The 18,484-nt window shown below is 35.0% G+C and overlaps 1 protein-coding gene across 1 annotated transcript in view; it reads left to right on the forward strand.

The window, feature by feature from the left end:
• LOC137235978 (uncharacterized) overlaps positions 1 to 18,484 on the forward strand; it is an 82,432-nt gene that overhangs the window by 44,197 nt on the left and 19,751 nt on the right. The window contains exon 4 of the mRNA XM_067758714.1: positions 103 to 222. Coding sequence (XP_067614815.1) covers positions 103 to 222 — 120 coding nt within the window. The remainder of the gene's footprint in view (positions 1 to 102; positions 223 to 18,484) is intronic.

The raw sequence follows: 18,484 nt of genomic DNA on the forward strand, positions 1-18,484 counted from the left end.
AAAACAATATATACAAATGGAAAGTTAAAGTAAAAACTTCCGAAATTAACATTAATGAAGCAGAAAAAAAAAATTGAATTTTTACATAACAGTAATTTAAAGCTCAAGGCAAGTTGGGGGCAATGAGCACCAAGCGCCAACATTACGAAACAGCGATTGATGGTGCAAACACGGAATTATCGGGCATCGAAAGAGCACTAGTTGCCTTACAAAAGTTTGAAGGTGAGTTGCGAATATAAATATGTATATGGGACCTGGAATCATGAAACGACCCTATTGTGCGAAAATAGCGTTCTTTGAGTGATTCTTATAGGAAATTTAACGCTCTTTCCAATGGAATAAACACTTTTCAGTTTGCAGTTTTCTATCTTTCTTAGTTTCTTCAAAAATCGCTTTTAAAGCCAAATCGGACCACAAATACGATTTTTTGAAATATTTAGATCCATGCGCCACCTATCGGAGTTTTTTCTTATTATTGCATTGTCATCGGGTTCTGAACTATATTCAAGCTTGTAGCTCAGAACGGCCAACCGCTACACAGAGTGAAGCTAAACAGAAACTAAACGCATTTTTCTCGAAAACTTGTTTTCTCACAATAGGGTCGTTTCATGATTCCAGGTCACATATGTTAAAAACCATCTTTAGAAATATTTCGCATGATTATTTAGATATCACCATATTTTGTATTCTTGCTAATGAAATTGTATTATCTCGTCATCTTGTTTCCATTTTTCTTTCCCCCTATTGTTTTAATGCTGATTTCTACTTGCTTAATCTAATAATCATATTTGTGTACGTATTATTTTTATTTTTACTACCTTTATATTAAGCCCCTTTCATGTTTTTCCCCTCATTTCCATACGAATTTTTAACCCACGGAAAAGTCTCTTTCGGTAATTTCCCACTTGATACTAGAACATAGTTCAGATCTGGGGGACATTACAATGCAAGTGAAAAAAAATACGCTAGGAGGCGCACGGATCGAGATACACAGAAAATTAATTTTAAAATGTAAATTTTGCGATCGACTTTTAACTAATTTCTCGGTGATCCAGACACTTGAAACTTAGCAAATAGTTTGCTAGTCGATGGCACTACAATTCGTGGAAAACAAAATGCCGCCCGATGGCAGGCGAATCTTGCGATTTTTATGTAACTTCCCGGTGAGCTAGAGACTTGAAACTTGGGCTGTGAGTCAGAACCCGACGACAATGCAATATTTTATCAAAACAGTTTCGCTAGGTGGCGCATGGATCGAGATATTAAGAAAATTAGTTTTGATTTGTGAATCTTTCAATCCATTTTTAAGTAAATTCCCGGTGACCTAGAGACTTGTAGCTTAGCACATATTTCGAGACCCGGTGACACTACAACTTATAGAAAACAAAGTTCCGCTAGGTGGCGCGCTAGTCATGATAACTGCAAATCCTTTAAAAAGGCCTTTAAAGCCCAAGTCCTTTCAGGCGTTCGCAATCACTGTACGAATGATGAATCAGTATTGAACTGGTATCCAACAAAGTATGCGTAAGAAATCAACTAAATAAATTCGGCATTCTTAAAAAAGTTAAATTTGGCATTTGGCTTCAGCATGATTCGAACCCTGTTCGTCTGGACTATGAGCCCAGTGCTCTACCATTAGGCTACGGCATGTCATGAAATTTCCATATTCAAATATATGAAATATAAAGAAATTTTAAATCCAAAAAACATTTCAAGAAGTTGTAATAGCCGTGGTTTTTAACACGCGTATATCCGTTTACGCTTAAACTTTATATTAGCCGTGTTTTTTAACACGCGTATATCCGTTTACGCTTAAACTTTATATTGACTGCTAAGAGACAAACTATAAATACACCTCTGAAATTGCTGCGCATAAATTTTGTCCTACTAAATTTCAATACGCATTATACTCAGATGTAACTGAAATATGTGTCTTTGTTTCACCCTGTACACTAATTCTATGTATTATATGTGTGTCCACAATTCATCGCAACTGATTCAGCTATATGTTATACCCTATGGCCATCAGAGCGTTGCGTCTCCGCTTTTCGGTACACCCTGTTGCTGTAGCTAGTTGTTTTACCACAGCCGCTAGATGGGTCTCCTAAGCATTATCTAAGCGAAGATAGGCGTTTTTTAACACGCGCAAACGAAACGTATACGCGCGTGTTAAAAAACACGGCTATTGACTGCTAAGGGACAAACTATAAATACACCTCTGAAATTGCTGCGCATAAATTTTGTCCTACTAAATTTCAATACGTATTATACTTAGATGTAACTGAAATATGTGTCTTTGTTTCACCCTCTACACTAATTCTATGTATTCTATGTGTGTGCACAATTCATCGCAACTGATTCAGCTATATGTTATACCCTATGGCCATTAGAGCGTTACGTCTCCGCTTTTCTGTACACCCTGTTGCTGTAGCTAGTTGTTTAACCACAGCCGCTAGATGGGTCTCCTAAGCAATATCTAAGCGAAGATACGCGTTTTTTTACACGCGCAAACGAAACGTATACGCGCGTGTTAAAAAACACGGCTAATAAAAGAAAGAACTGTAAAATATACTTTATAAATAGGACTTTGAAAATTTTCAGATAAAAGAGCGGTACGCAGATAACAAGAAAGTAAAAATTCCATATAAAAAACGCTCAAGAAATGCTCAAGAAAATTCCTTGTGGTAAATTGTCTTGAGGTACTACGCAGTTTACAAGAAATTTAGTACGCTACTTTAGTCCTATTTTTCCATCAAATTTGCATACGGTAATACCGGTTTCCGCAAGAAATATGTCAAGTGCCATATACATATTTCTTGAAGAAAAAAGGTAAACAAACTGCTAAAATTAGGTAAGCACATAGTTTTTTAAATTTTCTCCAATAAATAATTATTATTTTATTTCAGAAATGGAAATAACGCTGCAGCACCAAAACGCAAAAAGCGCATAGTGAATTTCACGGCGAAGGAGAAACGGGCACTTATAAGGGAAGTGACATTCTTTACATTTCTTTTGTTTATGCGCTCTTATTCTTGCTTGTTTCACTATTCACCGTGGATATTTAAACGTCAAAATTACTTCCATACTACCATTTTTCACACAAGAAAAAAGGCAAAATTTTTCTTGAGCAATTACTTGTGATCTGCGTACCGCCCTATAAGATTAATATTTTGATTACTGCTTTTATTTTAAGATACGTAAAGATTAAAATAATACTTGAGGGCATTCCATTGCTCAAGAATTCTCTCTATGACTGCTTGTCTAGAAAGCCACCTTGTGGGGCGTACTTTAGTATAACATGCATTTCTGTACCGAAATGTTCTTGAAAACTCTGAAAGTCTGACCTCCTAAGGGGGCTGTCATAAAAATTACAGTTTACGTCTTTTAAAAATTTATCAATTTTCTTTGGAAATACATCGCAAGCGGTCATTGAAGCTAAATTTAAAATGTTACAAACACATCCATTAACATGCAGATTTGGAACAACTTGCTGGCACTACGCTTCCTGCTCTCACCATAACCGAGCAATTGTCTGCAGTGAAACCAATCATTTTTTCAAGCGGTATTGAATGGTCTTTCAAAGATTTAATAATGGCATTAAAAATACCTTCCGTGCAACTACCGGACAAAGGTGTCAAATCTAAAAATCTATCAAAAATTCGAATCGAGACTGCCAAATTTTTATATATTGTAACGAATTTACTTGCAAATCCTCTTAATTGCAATCCTCTGCTAAGTTCGAATCACTAAACTGTTGAATAAATAACTCCAATTTGTAATAATGCAAAATGGCCTTCATTAAAGTACTTCACAATAACACTCAAACTGTGCAACGAATAGTTTGCTTAATAACCAAACTGATTGATAGCTCAAATACAACTACTATTCAAAATAATACTGCTCCTGCTCGCTAGATAGCGTCTTAGTCGAAACTGCTTGACAACTCAAATCAAACTGAATTCCAGCGCCTCTACAATTACCGCCCTTTATACTCTTTGATTTCAACCTTCGCATCTTCTAGGCGCTTCCAGAATCTACTAGTCCAGTAGTTCTCAAACTTCTCAGCTGTAACTACAATGCACAATTTTATAGTTTTTCTCATTGCATACTTATAGGGGTCTCTCAGATATATGCATGTGTTTGTGCATTGACTCTCCGCTGCTCGTATACGTACATGGTACATATGTGTAGACGCAATTATTGTTTCGTTTATGTAGATACATAATGATTGATCTATGGATGTGAATTCACGTCACTGCTTAGCATCGGCTTAGAGACGATAGCATCGCTCAGTGCTGCTAAAATTCGTTACACTGCCCTCCACCTAAGTCTGATCGTCCCGATCAAACAAATCTCTCGATCTATACGCTGCTAGCATCGCCAAAAGTACCACTCTTCTATTTCGTGATTTCCCAATAGCTTGTATGCGGTAGATGACATCACTGATCGTCTTCACAACTCTGTATGGGCCTTCCCAACTGCACCGATATTTGGATGGAACACCTTTGCGCCGGTGAGGGTTGTATAGCAGTACCAGATCTCCCTCCCGGAAACCTTCCAAATTATTTTCCTTGTCGTACCTGTATTTCATCTTACTACTCATTATCCTGGATCATTCCCTCGCACTCTGTTGCTTGGCCAATTAAAAACTACTTCGCAGAGCTTGATCTTGACGGATTGACTTTGCATCATCAGTATCGTCTTGACGTTTCACAAGAGTAGTACGCGCTGGCTTGAAACCACCCTTGCATTCTTTCTGGAAAATTGTTTCAGTCGTTTTAGTACGTCCATTAAGGTTTGTCACTGTCAGTGTTTTTCTCGCAGGTAGTTTTTATTTCGCTTTATTTGGCCCATTCGATCCATCAACCTTTGCTCGATCTACTTTCCTGGACTTTCGTGGTCTCTGTCGAATCTCCTCCACCAGCACTCGCTTACTGCTGAACCCTTTTTCCAAACTGAAGTTAAGTGGCACATCTTGGTTCTCATAATGTATGACCCTTCTCTGCATATCGATCTTGATGTCATGGTCAACCAAGAAATCCACTCCCAATATAACTTCATCAACAATCTCCGCCACAAAGAATTTGTGTAAAACCATGACCTTCCCAATTAAGATTTCACAGATCACTTCTCCCCGGACTTGGTTATACTCGCCAGTGACCGTACGCAACCTCGCTCCAGGTAACGGTTTTACTCTCCTGTTGACCAAGTCAGATCGGATCAAAGAATGAGATGTGCCCGTATCTACAGCCAGTACACGCTCCTTGCCATCTACATTCCCTCTGACGGTAAGACTGCTTGATTTCCTTCCAATTTGCGACACAGATATCACAGGACATTCAATAGCTGGAGCTAGCTCTCGATTTTTACATCTGGCACGCTCTTGCTCATCTCCTCCAGCTTTTCGTTTACGGCCACCCAAGTTGGAACTACCAGGACCAAGAACGCAATGACGTGCAATGTGACCGGGCTTCCTGCATTTGAAGCATTTTGTAACTTTTTCACTCCGCTTTTGCGATCCTTTCAGCGCCTCCAATATTGCGTCTACCCACTCTGGCCTTTCTACTTCCACACGGCGTGCTTTGAAAACTGGCTTACACAGAAGCGACGCTGTTTCCTGAATCAGAGCTTGTGACACCGTTTCTGCGAATGTTGGCTTTGGGTTTGCGTATGTAGCTTGCTTGGTTTCGACGTCCCGTATGCCATTTATAAAGCTCTGAATCTTTACCCTTTCAGTGTACTCCACGGGTGCGTCCGCAGTCGCTAAATGTGCTAGCCTTTCAATATCCGACGCAAACTCTTGCAATGTTTCGCCAGGCCTCTGGAAGCGGTTCAGCAACTCCATTTGGTATATCTGTTTTCTATGCTCGCTTCCATAACGTCGTTCTACAGCAGCCATCAATGCTTCCTAACTGTTCTGTTCGTACTCTGGAATCGTCTGTAAGATTTCCGCTGCAGGCCCTTTCAGTGCCACGAACAGTGCAGCAACTTTATCTTCCGCATTCCAGTTATTCACTTTTGCGGTCTTCTCAAACTGTAGCTTGAAGACCTGGAAAGGAACAGAACCGTCAAATGATGGTGTTTTTACCTTTGGATTGCTTGCTGAAACAGCTGGGCGGTTTAGTTGTAACTGCTCCATACGACCTTTTAACGCTTTTATTTCGGCATCAATTTTGTCCTCGAGTTGTAAAATTTTTGCATCCTGCTCTTACAGATTCACAAAGAGCTGCGATGATACCTGTTCCGAAATTTGTGCCGACATTTCAGATATACGTGCCTCTTGCGCTTCCAGTTGAGATGCCAAATATGTCTGCTGTTCTTCCAATTGTGATGTTATACGGGTTTCCTGCGATTCCAGTTGGGATACCATATACTTCTTCTTGGGATTCCATCTGTGATGACATATATGTTTTCTGTTCTTCTAGTTGAGATGACATGTTGGTGGATATTTGTGATGACATTTCTGTTATACGTGCCTCTTGCGCTTCCATCTTGGATGTTACTGTCGATGTTTGAGCAGTTATTGCAGCCAATATCATGTTCAAGTCTGTGCTGGTAATTGTTTGCGATGTTTCGTTTTTCTCTTCAATTTTTGTTGTCTCCTCGCCATCAAGATGAAAGACATACTTTTCCACATCAATTCCTTCTGCTTCCATTGCCTTTCGTAGCCGTGCCTGAAGTTCAAGTTTAACGCCGCTTGTATTCAATCCACGGCTCTGCAACTCCTTCTTTAATTGCTGGATCTTCAATTCACCGAACTTTGCCATGTCCTTGTTGTCCTCTGGAATTTATTCAACAATTCCTCTTCTGACACCAATTGTAATGAATTTACTTGCAAATCCTCTTATTTGCAATCCTCTGCTAAGTTCGAATCACTAAACTGTTGAATAAATAAATCCAATTTGTAATAATGCAAAATGTCCTTTATTAAAGTACTTCACAATAACACTCAAACTGTGGAACGAATAGCTTGCTTAATAACCAAACTGATTGATAGCTCAAATCAAACTCTACTATTCAAAATAATACTGCTCTTGCTCGCTAGATAGCGTCTTAGTCAAAACTGCTTGACAACTCAAATCAAACTGAATTCCAGCGCCTCTACAATTGCCGCCCTTTATACTCTTTGATTTCAACCTTCGCATCTTCTAAGCGCTTCCAGAATCTACTAGTCCAGTAGCTCTCAAACTTCTCAGCTGTAACTACAATTGCACAATTTTATAGTTTTTCTCATTGCATACTTATAGGGGTCTCTCAGATATATGCATGTGTTTGTGCATTGACTCTCCGCTGCTCGTATACGTACATGGTACATATGTGTAGACGCAATTATTGTTTCGTTTATGTAGATACATAATGATTGATCTATGGATGTAATATATTGTAACGAATGTTAGCAGCACTGAGCGATGCTATCGTCTCTAAGCCGATGCTAAGCAGTGACGTGAATGCACATGAATAATTCAATCATTATGTATCTACATAAACGAAACAATAACTGCGTCTACATATATGTACCATGTACGTATACGAGCAGCGGAGAGTCAATACACTAACACATGCATATATCTGAGAAGTTTGAGAGCTACTGGACTAGTAGATTCTGAAAGCGCCTAAAAGACGTATAAAATTGTGCAATTTTAGTAATAGCTGAGAAGTTTGAGAGCTCATGAACAATGCTAGTAGATTCTAGAAAAATGCGAACGAGGAAACCAAAGAGTATAAAAGGCGACAGATGTAGAGGCGCTGTAATTCAGTTTGAGTTGAGCTATCAATCAGTTTAGTTAAGCACGCGATCTGGTGGCCAATAGTAGAGTTTCATTTGAGTTATCAATCAGTTTGGTTATTAAGCCAGCGAGTAGCAAAGTATAAGTGTTATTGTGAAGTGCTTTAATAAAGGCCATTTTTCCATTATTTAATATTGGAGTTATTTATTCAACAGTTTAGTGATTCGAACTTAGCAGAGGATTGCAAATAAGAGGATTTGCAGAAAATTCGTTACAATAGCCGTGTTTTTTAACACGCGTATATCCGTTTACGCTTAAACTTTATATTGACTGCTATGCTGCGCATAAATTTTGTCCTACTAAATTTCAATACGCATTATACTCAGATGTAACTGAAATATGTGTCTTTGTTTCACCCTCTACACTAATTCTATGTATTCTATGTGTGTCCACAATTCATCGCAACTGATTCAGCTATATGTTATACCCTATGGCCATCAGAGCGTTGCGTCTCCGCTTTTCGGTACACCCTGTTGCTGTAGCTAGTTGTTTAACCACAGCCGCTAGATGGGTCTCCTAAGCATTATCCAAGCGAAGATAGGCGTTTTTTTACACGCGCAAACGAAACGTATACGCGCGTGTTAAAAAACACGGCTAATATATATCAGTCGTTTCATTATTAGAGGGTAATACAGTGGACCCTCGGTTAATGAATGCCCCGCATAACGAACATTTCGCATAACGAATACATTTTTTTGGGAAAAAAGTTTCGCTTTACGAACGAAGTCTCGCATAACAACCTAAACAGGGGAAACCCCGAATTCACATTATTGGGCTGTCTGCGTTTAGCTTTTGCTTCATAGTTCAGAATTTTGTTTTATTTTAGTGCAGAATTGTTCGTAAAATTAACAAGACGTGTTGAAACATACAAAGTTTTTATTTTTAATTTTGCTTTTATAAAAATTGCAAAATAACTAACATAAAATGCCCTCAAAAAAAAATTCGGAAAAGGAGAAAAATACAAGGACCAAAATAACTATTGAAATGAAACTCAAGATCATTCAAAAACATAAAGGAGGTTTGGGTGTGGCTGATTTAGGACGTGCGTTCAACTTGTCGAAATCAACGATTTCTACTATCCTCAAGAATCAGGACAAGCTTGAGGTGCTAAACGCTTCAAAGGGAGTATCAAGAGTTTCTTCGCAACGACCACAAATTCTCGATGATGTTGAAAGATTGCTTTTGATATGGATTAACGAAAAGCAAATGCAAGCTGACACAATTTCGCAGAATATAATTTGTGAGAAGGCTAAAACGATATTCACTACTCTGATTTAAAAGTCGCCAGGAACATCAACAGCAAGAAGGGAAGACTTCAAAGCAAGTAAGGGGTGGTTCGAGAATTTCAAAAAACGTACTGGTATTCATAGCGTTATAAGGCATGGTGAAGCAGCAAGCTCAGACGCTAAGGCTGCCGAGAGTTATGTAGGCGAATTCAAGAAGCTTGTGGATACTGAGGGTTACTTGCCCCAGCAGGTGTTTAATTGCGACGAAACGGGTCTTTTTTGGAAAAAGATGCCCAAGCGAACTTACATAACAGTAGAGGAGAAAGCAATGCCCGGCCATAAGCCAATGAAAGACCGCCTTACTCTGCTTTTTTGTTCCAATGCAAGTGGCGACTTGAAAATAAAACCGCTACTTGTCTATCATTCAGAGAATCCACGTGCCTTCAAAAAGCATAATGTTGACAAGAGTAAGCTAAATGTCATGTGGAAGTCGAACAGTAAAGCTTGGGTGACACGTGTTCTTTTTACTGAGTGGATCAATAATGTTTTTGGCCCCTCTGTGCTGAAATATTTGATTGAGATGGATTTGCCTCTTCGTGTCCTGCTTATTATGGATAACGCTCCTTCACATCCACCAAGTTTACAAGATGAACTCATTGAAGAGTTTAAATTCATCAAAATTCACTTTTTGCCACCTAATACAACCCCATTGCTTCAGCCCATGGATCAGCAAGTGATTTCTAACTTCAAGAAGCTTTACACAAAAGAACTTTTCCAGCATTGCTTTGACGTGACTGAAAAAACAAATCTTACTCTAAAAGAGTTTTGGAAAGATCACTTCCACATTGTTGCCTGTCTCAAAATTATTGATAAGGCATGGAAAGGCGTTACTACGAGAACACTCGAATCTTCCTGGAAAAATCTTTGGCCCGACCGCTTTGCCGAATGCACATTTGAAGGACTCGACGCAGTATCTACGGATCCAATAACCAACGAAATAATATTTTTGGCTGACCGTATTGGGCTAGAGGTGGATGGAAATGACATCGCTGAACTTGTGGCAGAGCACAGTGAAGATCTGACTACCGACGAGCTTATAGAATTGCAATGTGATTTACAACAAGATGTTAAGAAGCAAACTTTATCAGACGAGGAGATAACCGAAGAACAGCAACCGTCTAGTGCAATCAGAGAAATGCTCAAAGCATGGGAGTTTGTGGCATCATACGTTAAAAAGCATCACCCCAGTCAGACAGCGGCAGTACGTGCAACAGAATTAAAAATAAATAAATGTAAGGCGCGATAACCTCCGAAGCTTCTCTTCCAATTTGCGTCGTGCTCCTCTTGATTTTTCCCTACAAATTGGCCGGACGGGACCTACATGTTTTATGCCGACTCCGAACGGCATCTGCAAGGCAGATGAGTTTTCACTGAGAGCTTTTCATGGCAGAAATACAATCGGAGCGCTTGCCAGACACTGCCGAGGGGCGACCCCGCTTAGAAAAATTTTCTTCTAATTGAAAAATCATATTTCTAAAATTTTTTGATGTTGCTTTGCCCGGGAGTTGAACCCAGGGCATACGGTGTGATAGGCGGAGCACGCTACCATCACACCACGGTGGCCGCGTGCAACAGAATTATTCAACGATAATGCTGTGTCCCATTTTGAACAAATTTTGAAGGGACGTCAGAAACAAACGACTCTAGACAGCTTTTTGCTTAATGTAGATTAATAATGCTAGGTACTAGGTTTCTTTCAATAAAAATTCAAATTGAAACATATAAGACTGTATTTTTTTCGACCTGGAACGCATTATTTTAGTTTACATTGATTCTTATAGGAATAATGGTTTTGCTTAACGAACGTTTTGCATAACGAGCAAGATGCTAGAACCAATTGTGTACGTTAACCGAGGGTCCACTGTAGTTCTTCTGACAAAATGCAATTATGGATTTATAATTTTCTGCCCTTTTATTTCAGCTATTATTTTCTGTGCTTTAATTCTATTGATGCAAAATTTTTTCACAATTTTAGAATCAGTTATGCTATTTTTCATAAGCATATTTAAATGATCCATAGTTGTAAATGACAAATTGTGCTCGGCAACAAAACAACTTAACTTCTTTGAAAAATTTAAAATTTTTTTGTACACTCAGAGCTGCTTTGCAAATGACTTGAAGTGTTGCGATGTATTTTACAAAAATGTACCAAGTATGTCAACGTAGTACCAACGTACTTTCGGGAAACGAAATGTACCAAAAAAAGTACAAATGTACCATGATTATCATTACTGATGTACATACTTGTACGATTAAATCGATAAACTTCCCAGTAGCAAAAGGTAATATATGTATAGGAAATGAGTTAGTAATAGCCAAAGTGAGGGTCCACTACTGAATTCATCGCTGAATTTTAACACAGCGATGTCCTACGAAATTCATACCTGAACAACTCGCTTACCCGTGGATATTAACCAGTCAATTATATGAATTACCAATTCACATACTTGGGGAAATTAATTGATCAGCTCTTCACATTACCGACATACATACTTTGATTTAAATACTTGTTCAAAATAACAACAACGATTTTAAAACGAAATTTGTTTCTTCTCTCACCCCGTAACCTAATACTATGTTCAAACAGAAAAATAAATTGAGGAAATTTCAATTTGAATTGAGTGCTGTTCATACAACTCGATTTAGCTTACACAATAGTAATTTGATAGCTGGTTGGCTCATCTCTACATCAAGAACATACCTTTGTTCAGACTGTTAAAATGAACACGTACATTATTAGGCGAATGAAATGGAATGAAAACATAAAACTTTGAAATTTTTGTGTGTTGTAAGAAAATGTGTTCAATGTTTTGGTTTTATTTTGAGTTTGCCATCTTCTTTTGACAATCCCTACTCCAGTGAAATGAAAGACATAAAATCAGCTGATGAGATGAGCCAACCATATAGTTAAGCCATGCGTAACTGACGTTGAAATATACTCAATAAACACACTTTACAATGTTGCATTTGCAGTTTGAAACAATTTATTACGCAATTTTTTTTAAATTGGCAATTTATTTTACAATTTATTATATGCCAAATTGCGTAATAAATTGCCCAAATAGTAGAAATTGCCAATTTGGTGTGTGTTTGAACTTAGTATAATACCAACTCGCTTACCTTTTTCAGTTCTGAATTATTTTGCTACTGGGTTGTTAGCCGTGTTTTTTTTTACACGCGTATACGTTTCGTTTGCGCGTGAAAAAAACGCCTATCCTCGCTTAGATAATGCCTAGGAGACCCATCTAGCGGCTGTGGTTAAACAACTAGCTACAGCAACAGGGTGTACCAAAAAGCGGAGACACAACGCTCTGATGGCCATAGGGTATAACATATCGCTGAATCAGTTGCGATGAAAATTGTTGCTTGCTCGCAACGCAAAAGCTTTACACTTTTACCTGTATAAAATGGCGGTGTGCCAGTGCAACTCTGTGAAACTCTCAATTCGTTCTTGAGTTCCACATATACTCTGTTAATATGAGTGCAGATCACCTACCAGATTGCGCATTCACGAGTTCAAAATTGCTGCGTTCTGCGCAGCTACATCAGAGTGGACTGTTTGAGCGAATGAAAGAGAGAGAAAAACAAGAGCTAAAGGAAGATGACGTAAGACCTGCCCATAAAAAAGAGATGATATAATGTTTACATTCGCAATGCGCAATCTTCTTGTGTGATTTGTGATATGAGTGAATATGGTGAGATGAAATGTTCTTTGGATGCACTATAAATGTTGATAATTTTCTGGGGTAGGAGTAACACTATTAAGGCTTCACCATTTACTTAGGCAACAATTTTTTTCAGAAAAGAAAACGCTATTAGTCATAATTTGCGACAGTGCTCCATGTCCAATAGACATCGCTGTAGCTAACCGTTCAGGTGGACGATCGAAGCTGTTACGCCGTGGCCCTTATTCACCCATGATGAACCCTATTGAAACCATTTGGGCTAAGATAAAAACATATGTTAAGTGTCACATGACCGTTCCCATTGTCGAATTTCAAAATTTAGCAGAACAACGGTTGCAGTACTTGGAAAATTTTGTGGACGAAGCTAAAGTAACCATAACTGGAGGTGATTGTGCACGAGCGTTTCTTCATTCATCCTCTTTCAATACAAAATAAGCCTGTAGGCAATTATAATAAAATTGTTATAATATTTTTGTTCTCATTTTCGATTGGTGAATTCTTGTTTTCAAATAAAAATTTATGTTTTTGAAATGATAGTTTCTTATTTTTAAATGAAATATTCTCGTTTCCAAGTAGCTTGTCTTATTTTCAAATAACGGTTTCCTTTTTTGAAATGAAACATTCTTAATTTGAAGTGAGTATTCTGATCTTCAAATGAAATTGTCTCATTTTAAACTAAAGTTATCTTATTTTAAATTAACAATTCTGATTTTCAAATGAAATTTTCTCACATTAAGCTGAAGGTTTTTCATTTTAATTTGCTATTCTGATTTTCAAAAGAAGTTTTCTTATTTCAAGTTGATGTTTTCTGATTTTAGTATTAAAATGGTGTAGTTTGGTTGAAATTCACATTTTAGAAGAGTTTTGGTATATTTTTTTTCCTCGTTTGGTACAAAATAAAAAAATCCATTTATCATCGCTGGTTGGAAAACTTCTTTTACCGTGCTAGTCAAGGCCTTAATGCGCATCCCACAGTGCACGAAATTCAATATATTGTGGCGCGCTTGACTTTAAAAATAATGCGCCGCACATTTGTAGAAAAGTGTATACGTTTACGTTTGCGCGTAAAAAAAACGCTTATCCTCGCTTAGATAATGCTTATGAGACCCACCTAGCGGCAGTATAGTGTTAACTACTTTGTATTCTTTAATTTTTAAAATAATTTTTAATTGAGTTTTCATGTTAACTTAAAATTTTTCAATAACTTCAAAAAAAAGAAAATTCTAATTAGTTTTAGTTTGAAAATATTTAAACTCAAAAGTAAATAAAATAATATTTGTAAAAATAAATATTTAAATATTTGGTTAACCACCAAATATATTGGCGATTCTACGAACGGACCTAATTTTTAAATCGATATTTGATACAAATGCTGAATGTTACGTATCACAGAGATACTGAGCAATGCAATAACACAAATAGAAGTGCAACTAAGTGACGTGCTACCAAAAAAAAAAAAGTTTTATTAAGGTGTCTGAACCAATTGCAGACTATCAACCGGTTTCGGTAAATGTGCACACGATCCAATACAAAAATGCGTGAACTGATTTCTCAAAGAAAAGTTAAATCAAAAATATCTACAAGAATTAGGAAGATTAAATAGTGAATTCTTAACCGAAATTTATCTAAAAATAACTCTAAAATTGTGCACAAATATCTTTCAATATTTATATGAAGTGAACTAAAGAAGTTATTATAATAAAACAAACATCCAAATTTAAAAATTTAGTATACAAAGATATAAACTATGAACAAAGATACAAATATAAATAAACTATCTATGTAAATATAAATATTTAAAACTTTATTATCTATATTTAAACCCTTAAAATTTAACTAAATACTTAAAAATTAAAAACTATTTACAATTGAGTTATCCACTTCATTACAACAAGAGCTATTTTACGCACAATACACACAAGAACGGATTTAAAATATAAGACATCACGTAGAAAATGACGAGATTTATAAAGAAAACCACAAAGCCATTGCATAAACAGCAACAACGATGTATTCAATTGTTATCACTTCCAAAAAACGCAATTGATTCCCTTAAAATCTCTACAATCATCAATCAACTACTTATTAATTTTAATATATATATATTTTTTTTTTTTACTAAATTAAATTTTATGTAAGTATAATTATTATTTTAATATTAAATTTAAAATCTTCTATTATAATTTAAATTAAAATTTTAAACCCTTTAAATTTTCAAATTTATTTTAAGATTATTTTTATATTTTAAAAATTCTATATAAATTATTTAAATTTATTTATTTTTTATATAAAAATAAATAGTTTATTTAAATTGTTAACTCCCTTTCCAAAAAAAAATCTTAAATATTTCCTAATTTTCAAATCTTTCATTTAATTTTTTTTTTTCATATGGTTCTACGTTCTCCAATACGAACCCGTAAGTTTACAAATTCGGAAAATCAAAACAACAATTATACAAATAACACAATGACTCACAACACAACTCAAAATTCTAACATTAATACAACACAAAACAACATCTCTAATATAACACAAGATACTTCAACACAAGATAACTTTACAAAATTTCCTTCTACTAAATCTGTTAAATTACCACAATTATGGCAAGATTGTCCTGATGCCTGGTTTTTACTTGTTGAAGGACAATTTGAAATTAATAATATCACTGATGATAATTTAAAATTTCAAAATGTTCTAATTACTCTTCAACGAGATACTATTTCTAAAATTTTAGATGTTATTAACCCTCCTCCTCTTTTTAATAAATATGATACAATCAAAAAAATTCTATGTGAAAGATTTTCTCTTAGCGTAGAAAAACGATTAGAACAATTATTTTCAAAAGCTGAACTTGGTAATCGTTCACCATCTGAATTATTCAGATTTATGAAATCACTTATAGGTTCAGCCTCCATAGTTAGCCAAGAATTACTCTTTAAATTGTGGATTCGTAAATTACCACAAGAAATACAAATTCATTTGACTTCCAATAATAATCAAAACAGAGATCAAATTATTATTTTTCATTAATACAACACAAAACAACATCTCTAATATAACACAAGATACTTCAACACAAGATAACTTTACAAAATTTCCTTCTACTAAATCTGTTAAATTACCACAATTATGGCAAGATTGTCCTGATGCCTGGTTTTTACTTGTTGAAGGACAATTTGAAATTAATAATATCACTGATGATAATTTAAAATTTCAAAATGTTCTAATTACTCTTCAACGAGATACTATTTCTAAAATTTTAGATGTTATTAACCCTCCTCCTCTTTTTAATAAATATGATACAATCAAAAAAATTCTATGTGAAAGATTTTCTCTTAGCGTAGAAAAACGATTAGAACAATTATTTTCAAAAGCTGAACTTGGTAATCGTTCACCATCTGAATTATTCAGATTTATGAAATCACTTATAGGTTCAGCCTCCATAGTTAGCCAAGAATTACTCTTTAAATTGTGGATTCGTAAATTACCACAAGAAATACAAATTCATTTGACTTCCAATAATAATCAAAACAGAGATCAAATTATTATTTTAGCTGACAAACTTTTTGATTTAATCAATAATCCTCATTTTTCCAAATTTCCTGTAGTCTCAAGTATAAATAATAATATTTTAGAACAATGCGTTAAAAATTTAACTGAATTAACCACGACTATTTTTCAAAATTTAAATAAAATTTCTAATGATATTAATCAATTACAAATCCGTTCAAGATCTAAACATAGAAATAGATCTAAATCTTGAAATTTTTCAGGATCAAGAAATTTTTCAAACAATCGTAATTTTAATTCACAAACAACTATTTGTTGGTATCACAAAAAATTTAAGAATAACGCTCTCAAATGTATACCCACATGCAATTTTAATCAAAATCATAATTCAAATTACGAACAAAATTTAAACTGAAACGATCCATTATGACGGTGACAGATAATGGAACAATTATTAAACCTACTCGTCGCCTATTCATATTTGATAAATTCAATAAACTTAATTTTCTTATCGATACCGGTGCAGTTGTATCAGTTATTCCCTTTTCTAAATTTAAAATTTATAAAAGAAATTCGGATCTTACTTTGACTGCAGCAAACGGTTCTTCAATTGAAACTTTCGGTACAAAACTACTTAAAATTGATTTAGGTTTAAGAAGAGATTTTGAATTTCCGTTCATTATTGCGAATATTGATACACCAATTTTAGGAGCAAACGTTTTAGAAAAATTCGGAATTATTGTCAATATTAAAAATAAAGAAATAATGGATTCTACTACAAAAATTAAAGTTGCCGGATCTTCTGGATTTTCTAATATTTTCTCACTCAAAATTCCTATTGTCGAAAATAAGTTTTCAAAATTACTTAATGAATTTCCATCTATTACCTGCGAACCAGATTATACTAAAAAAGTTAAACACCATACGGTTCACAGGATAGAAACAAAAGGTATTTTACCATTTTCGAAACCCAGACGTCTTGATCCAATCAAATTTAAAATTGCTAAAACTGAATTTGAATTTTTAGTTAAAACTGGTATATGCAGACCCTCAAATTTTCCTATTACATCTCCACTTCATCTCGTTCCTAAAAAAGAGCCAAATGATTGGAGACCTTGCGGAGATTATCGAAGACTTAATTTTATTACTACACCAGATCGGTATCCTTTACCACATATTCACGATTTAACAATTGATTTAAAAAACAAACAATTTTTTTCCAAAATTGATCTTGTGCGTGCCTACCACCAAATTCCAATGGCAGAAGAAGACATTCATAAAACTGCAATAACTACCCCTTTTGGAATGTTTGAATTCGTAAGAATGACCTTCGGTTTACGAAATTTCCAACGCTTTATTAATGAAGTATTTTCTGATTTCGATTTTGTATTTACATACATTGATGACATTCTTATTGCCAGTGATAATGAAGATCAACATATAAATCATTTAAAATCAGTTTTCAAAAGACTTGAAGAATATAATTTAAATAGTAAACCTTCAAAATGTACTCTCGGTGTAAATAAATTAAATTTCTTAAGTTACGAAATTTCAGGCGAAGGTATTAAACCATCTTTAGATAGAATTGAAATCATAACAAATTTTGAAAAACCAATTTCTATAAATAAATTACAAAAATTTTTAGGTATGATAAATTACTATCACAGATATATTAAAATGTTAGCAACAGAACTTAGTCCTCTTCATGAAATGTTAACACACGCAATTAAAAACAAACTCAAACAATTAAATTGGACAAATGAAACCACAACAGCTTTCGAAAATGTTAAAAAAATGTTTGCTAAAAATACTTTACTTACACATTTCGACAAAAATGGTACTATTATATTTGACAAAATTCACTCATCATCTCATCCAAGTATAAGAACAACTAGAAAATTAATTCAAAATAAATATTATTGTCCTAACATGCGTAAAGAAATTAACGATTGGACTTCATCTTGCATCAATTGTCAAAAATCCAAAATTTCAAGACATACTAAATCTCCTATCCAAAAAATTCAAATACCATCAGGCCGTTTTGAACATATTCATATGGATATTGTTGGACCTCTTCCAGTTTCAAATGAAAATTCTTATATTTTAACAATTATTGATAGATTTTCACGTTGGCCTGAAGCTTATCCACTTAAAGATATTTCAACAAATACTATAGTAAAAACTTTTATTCAAAATTATATACCACGATTTGGTA

Source organism: Eurosta solidaginis, unplaced genomic scaffold (assembly GCF_040869045.1).
Source record: "Eurosta solidaginis isolate ZX-2024a unplaced genomic scaffold, ASM4086904v1 ctg00001171.1, whole genome shotgun sequence".
In the NCBI taxonomy this organism is placed as follows: Eukaryota; Metazoa; Arthropoda; class Insecta; order Diptera; family Tephritidae; genus Eurosta; species Eurosta solidaginis.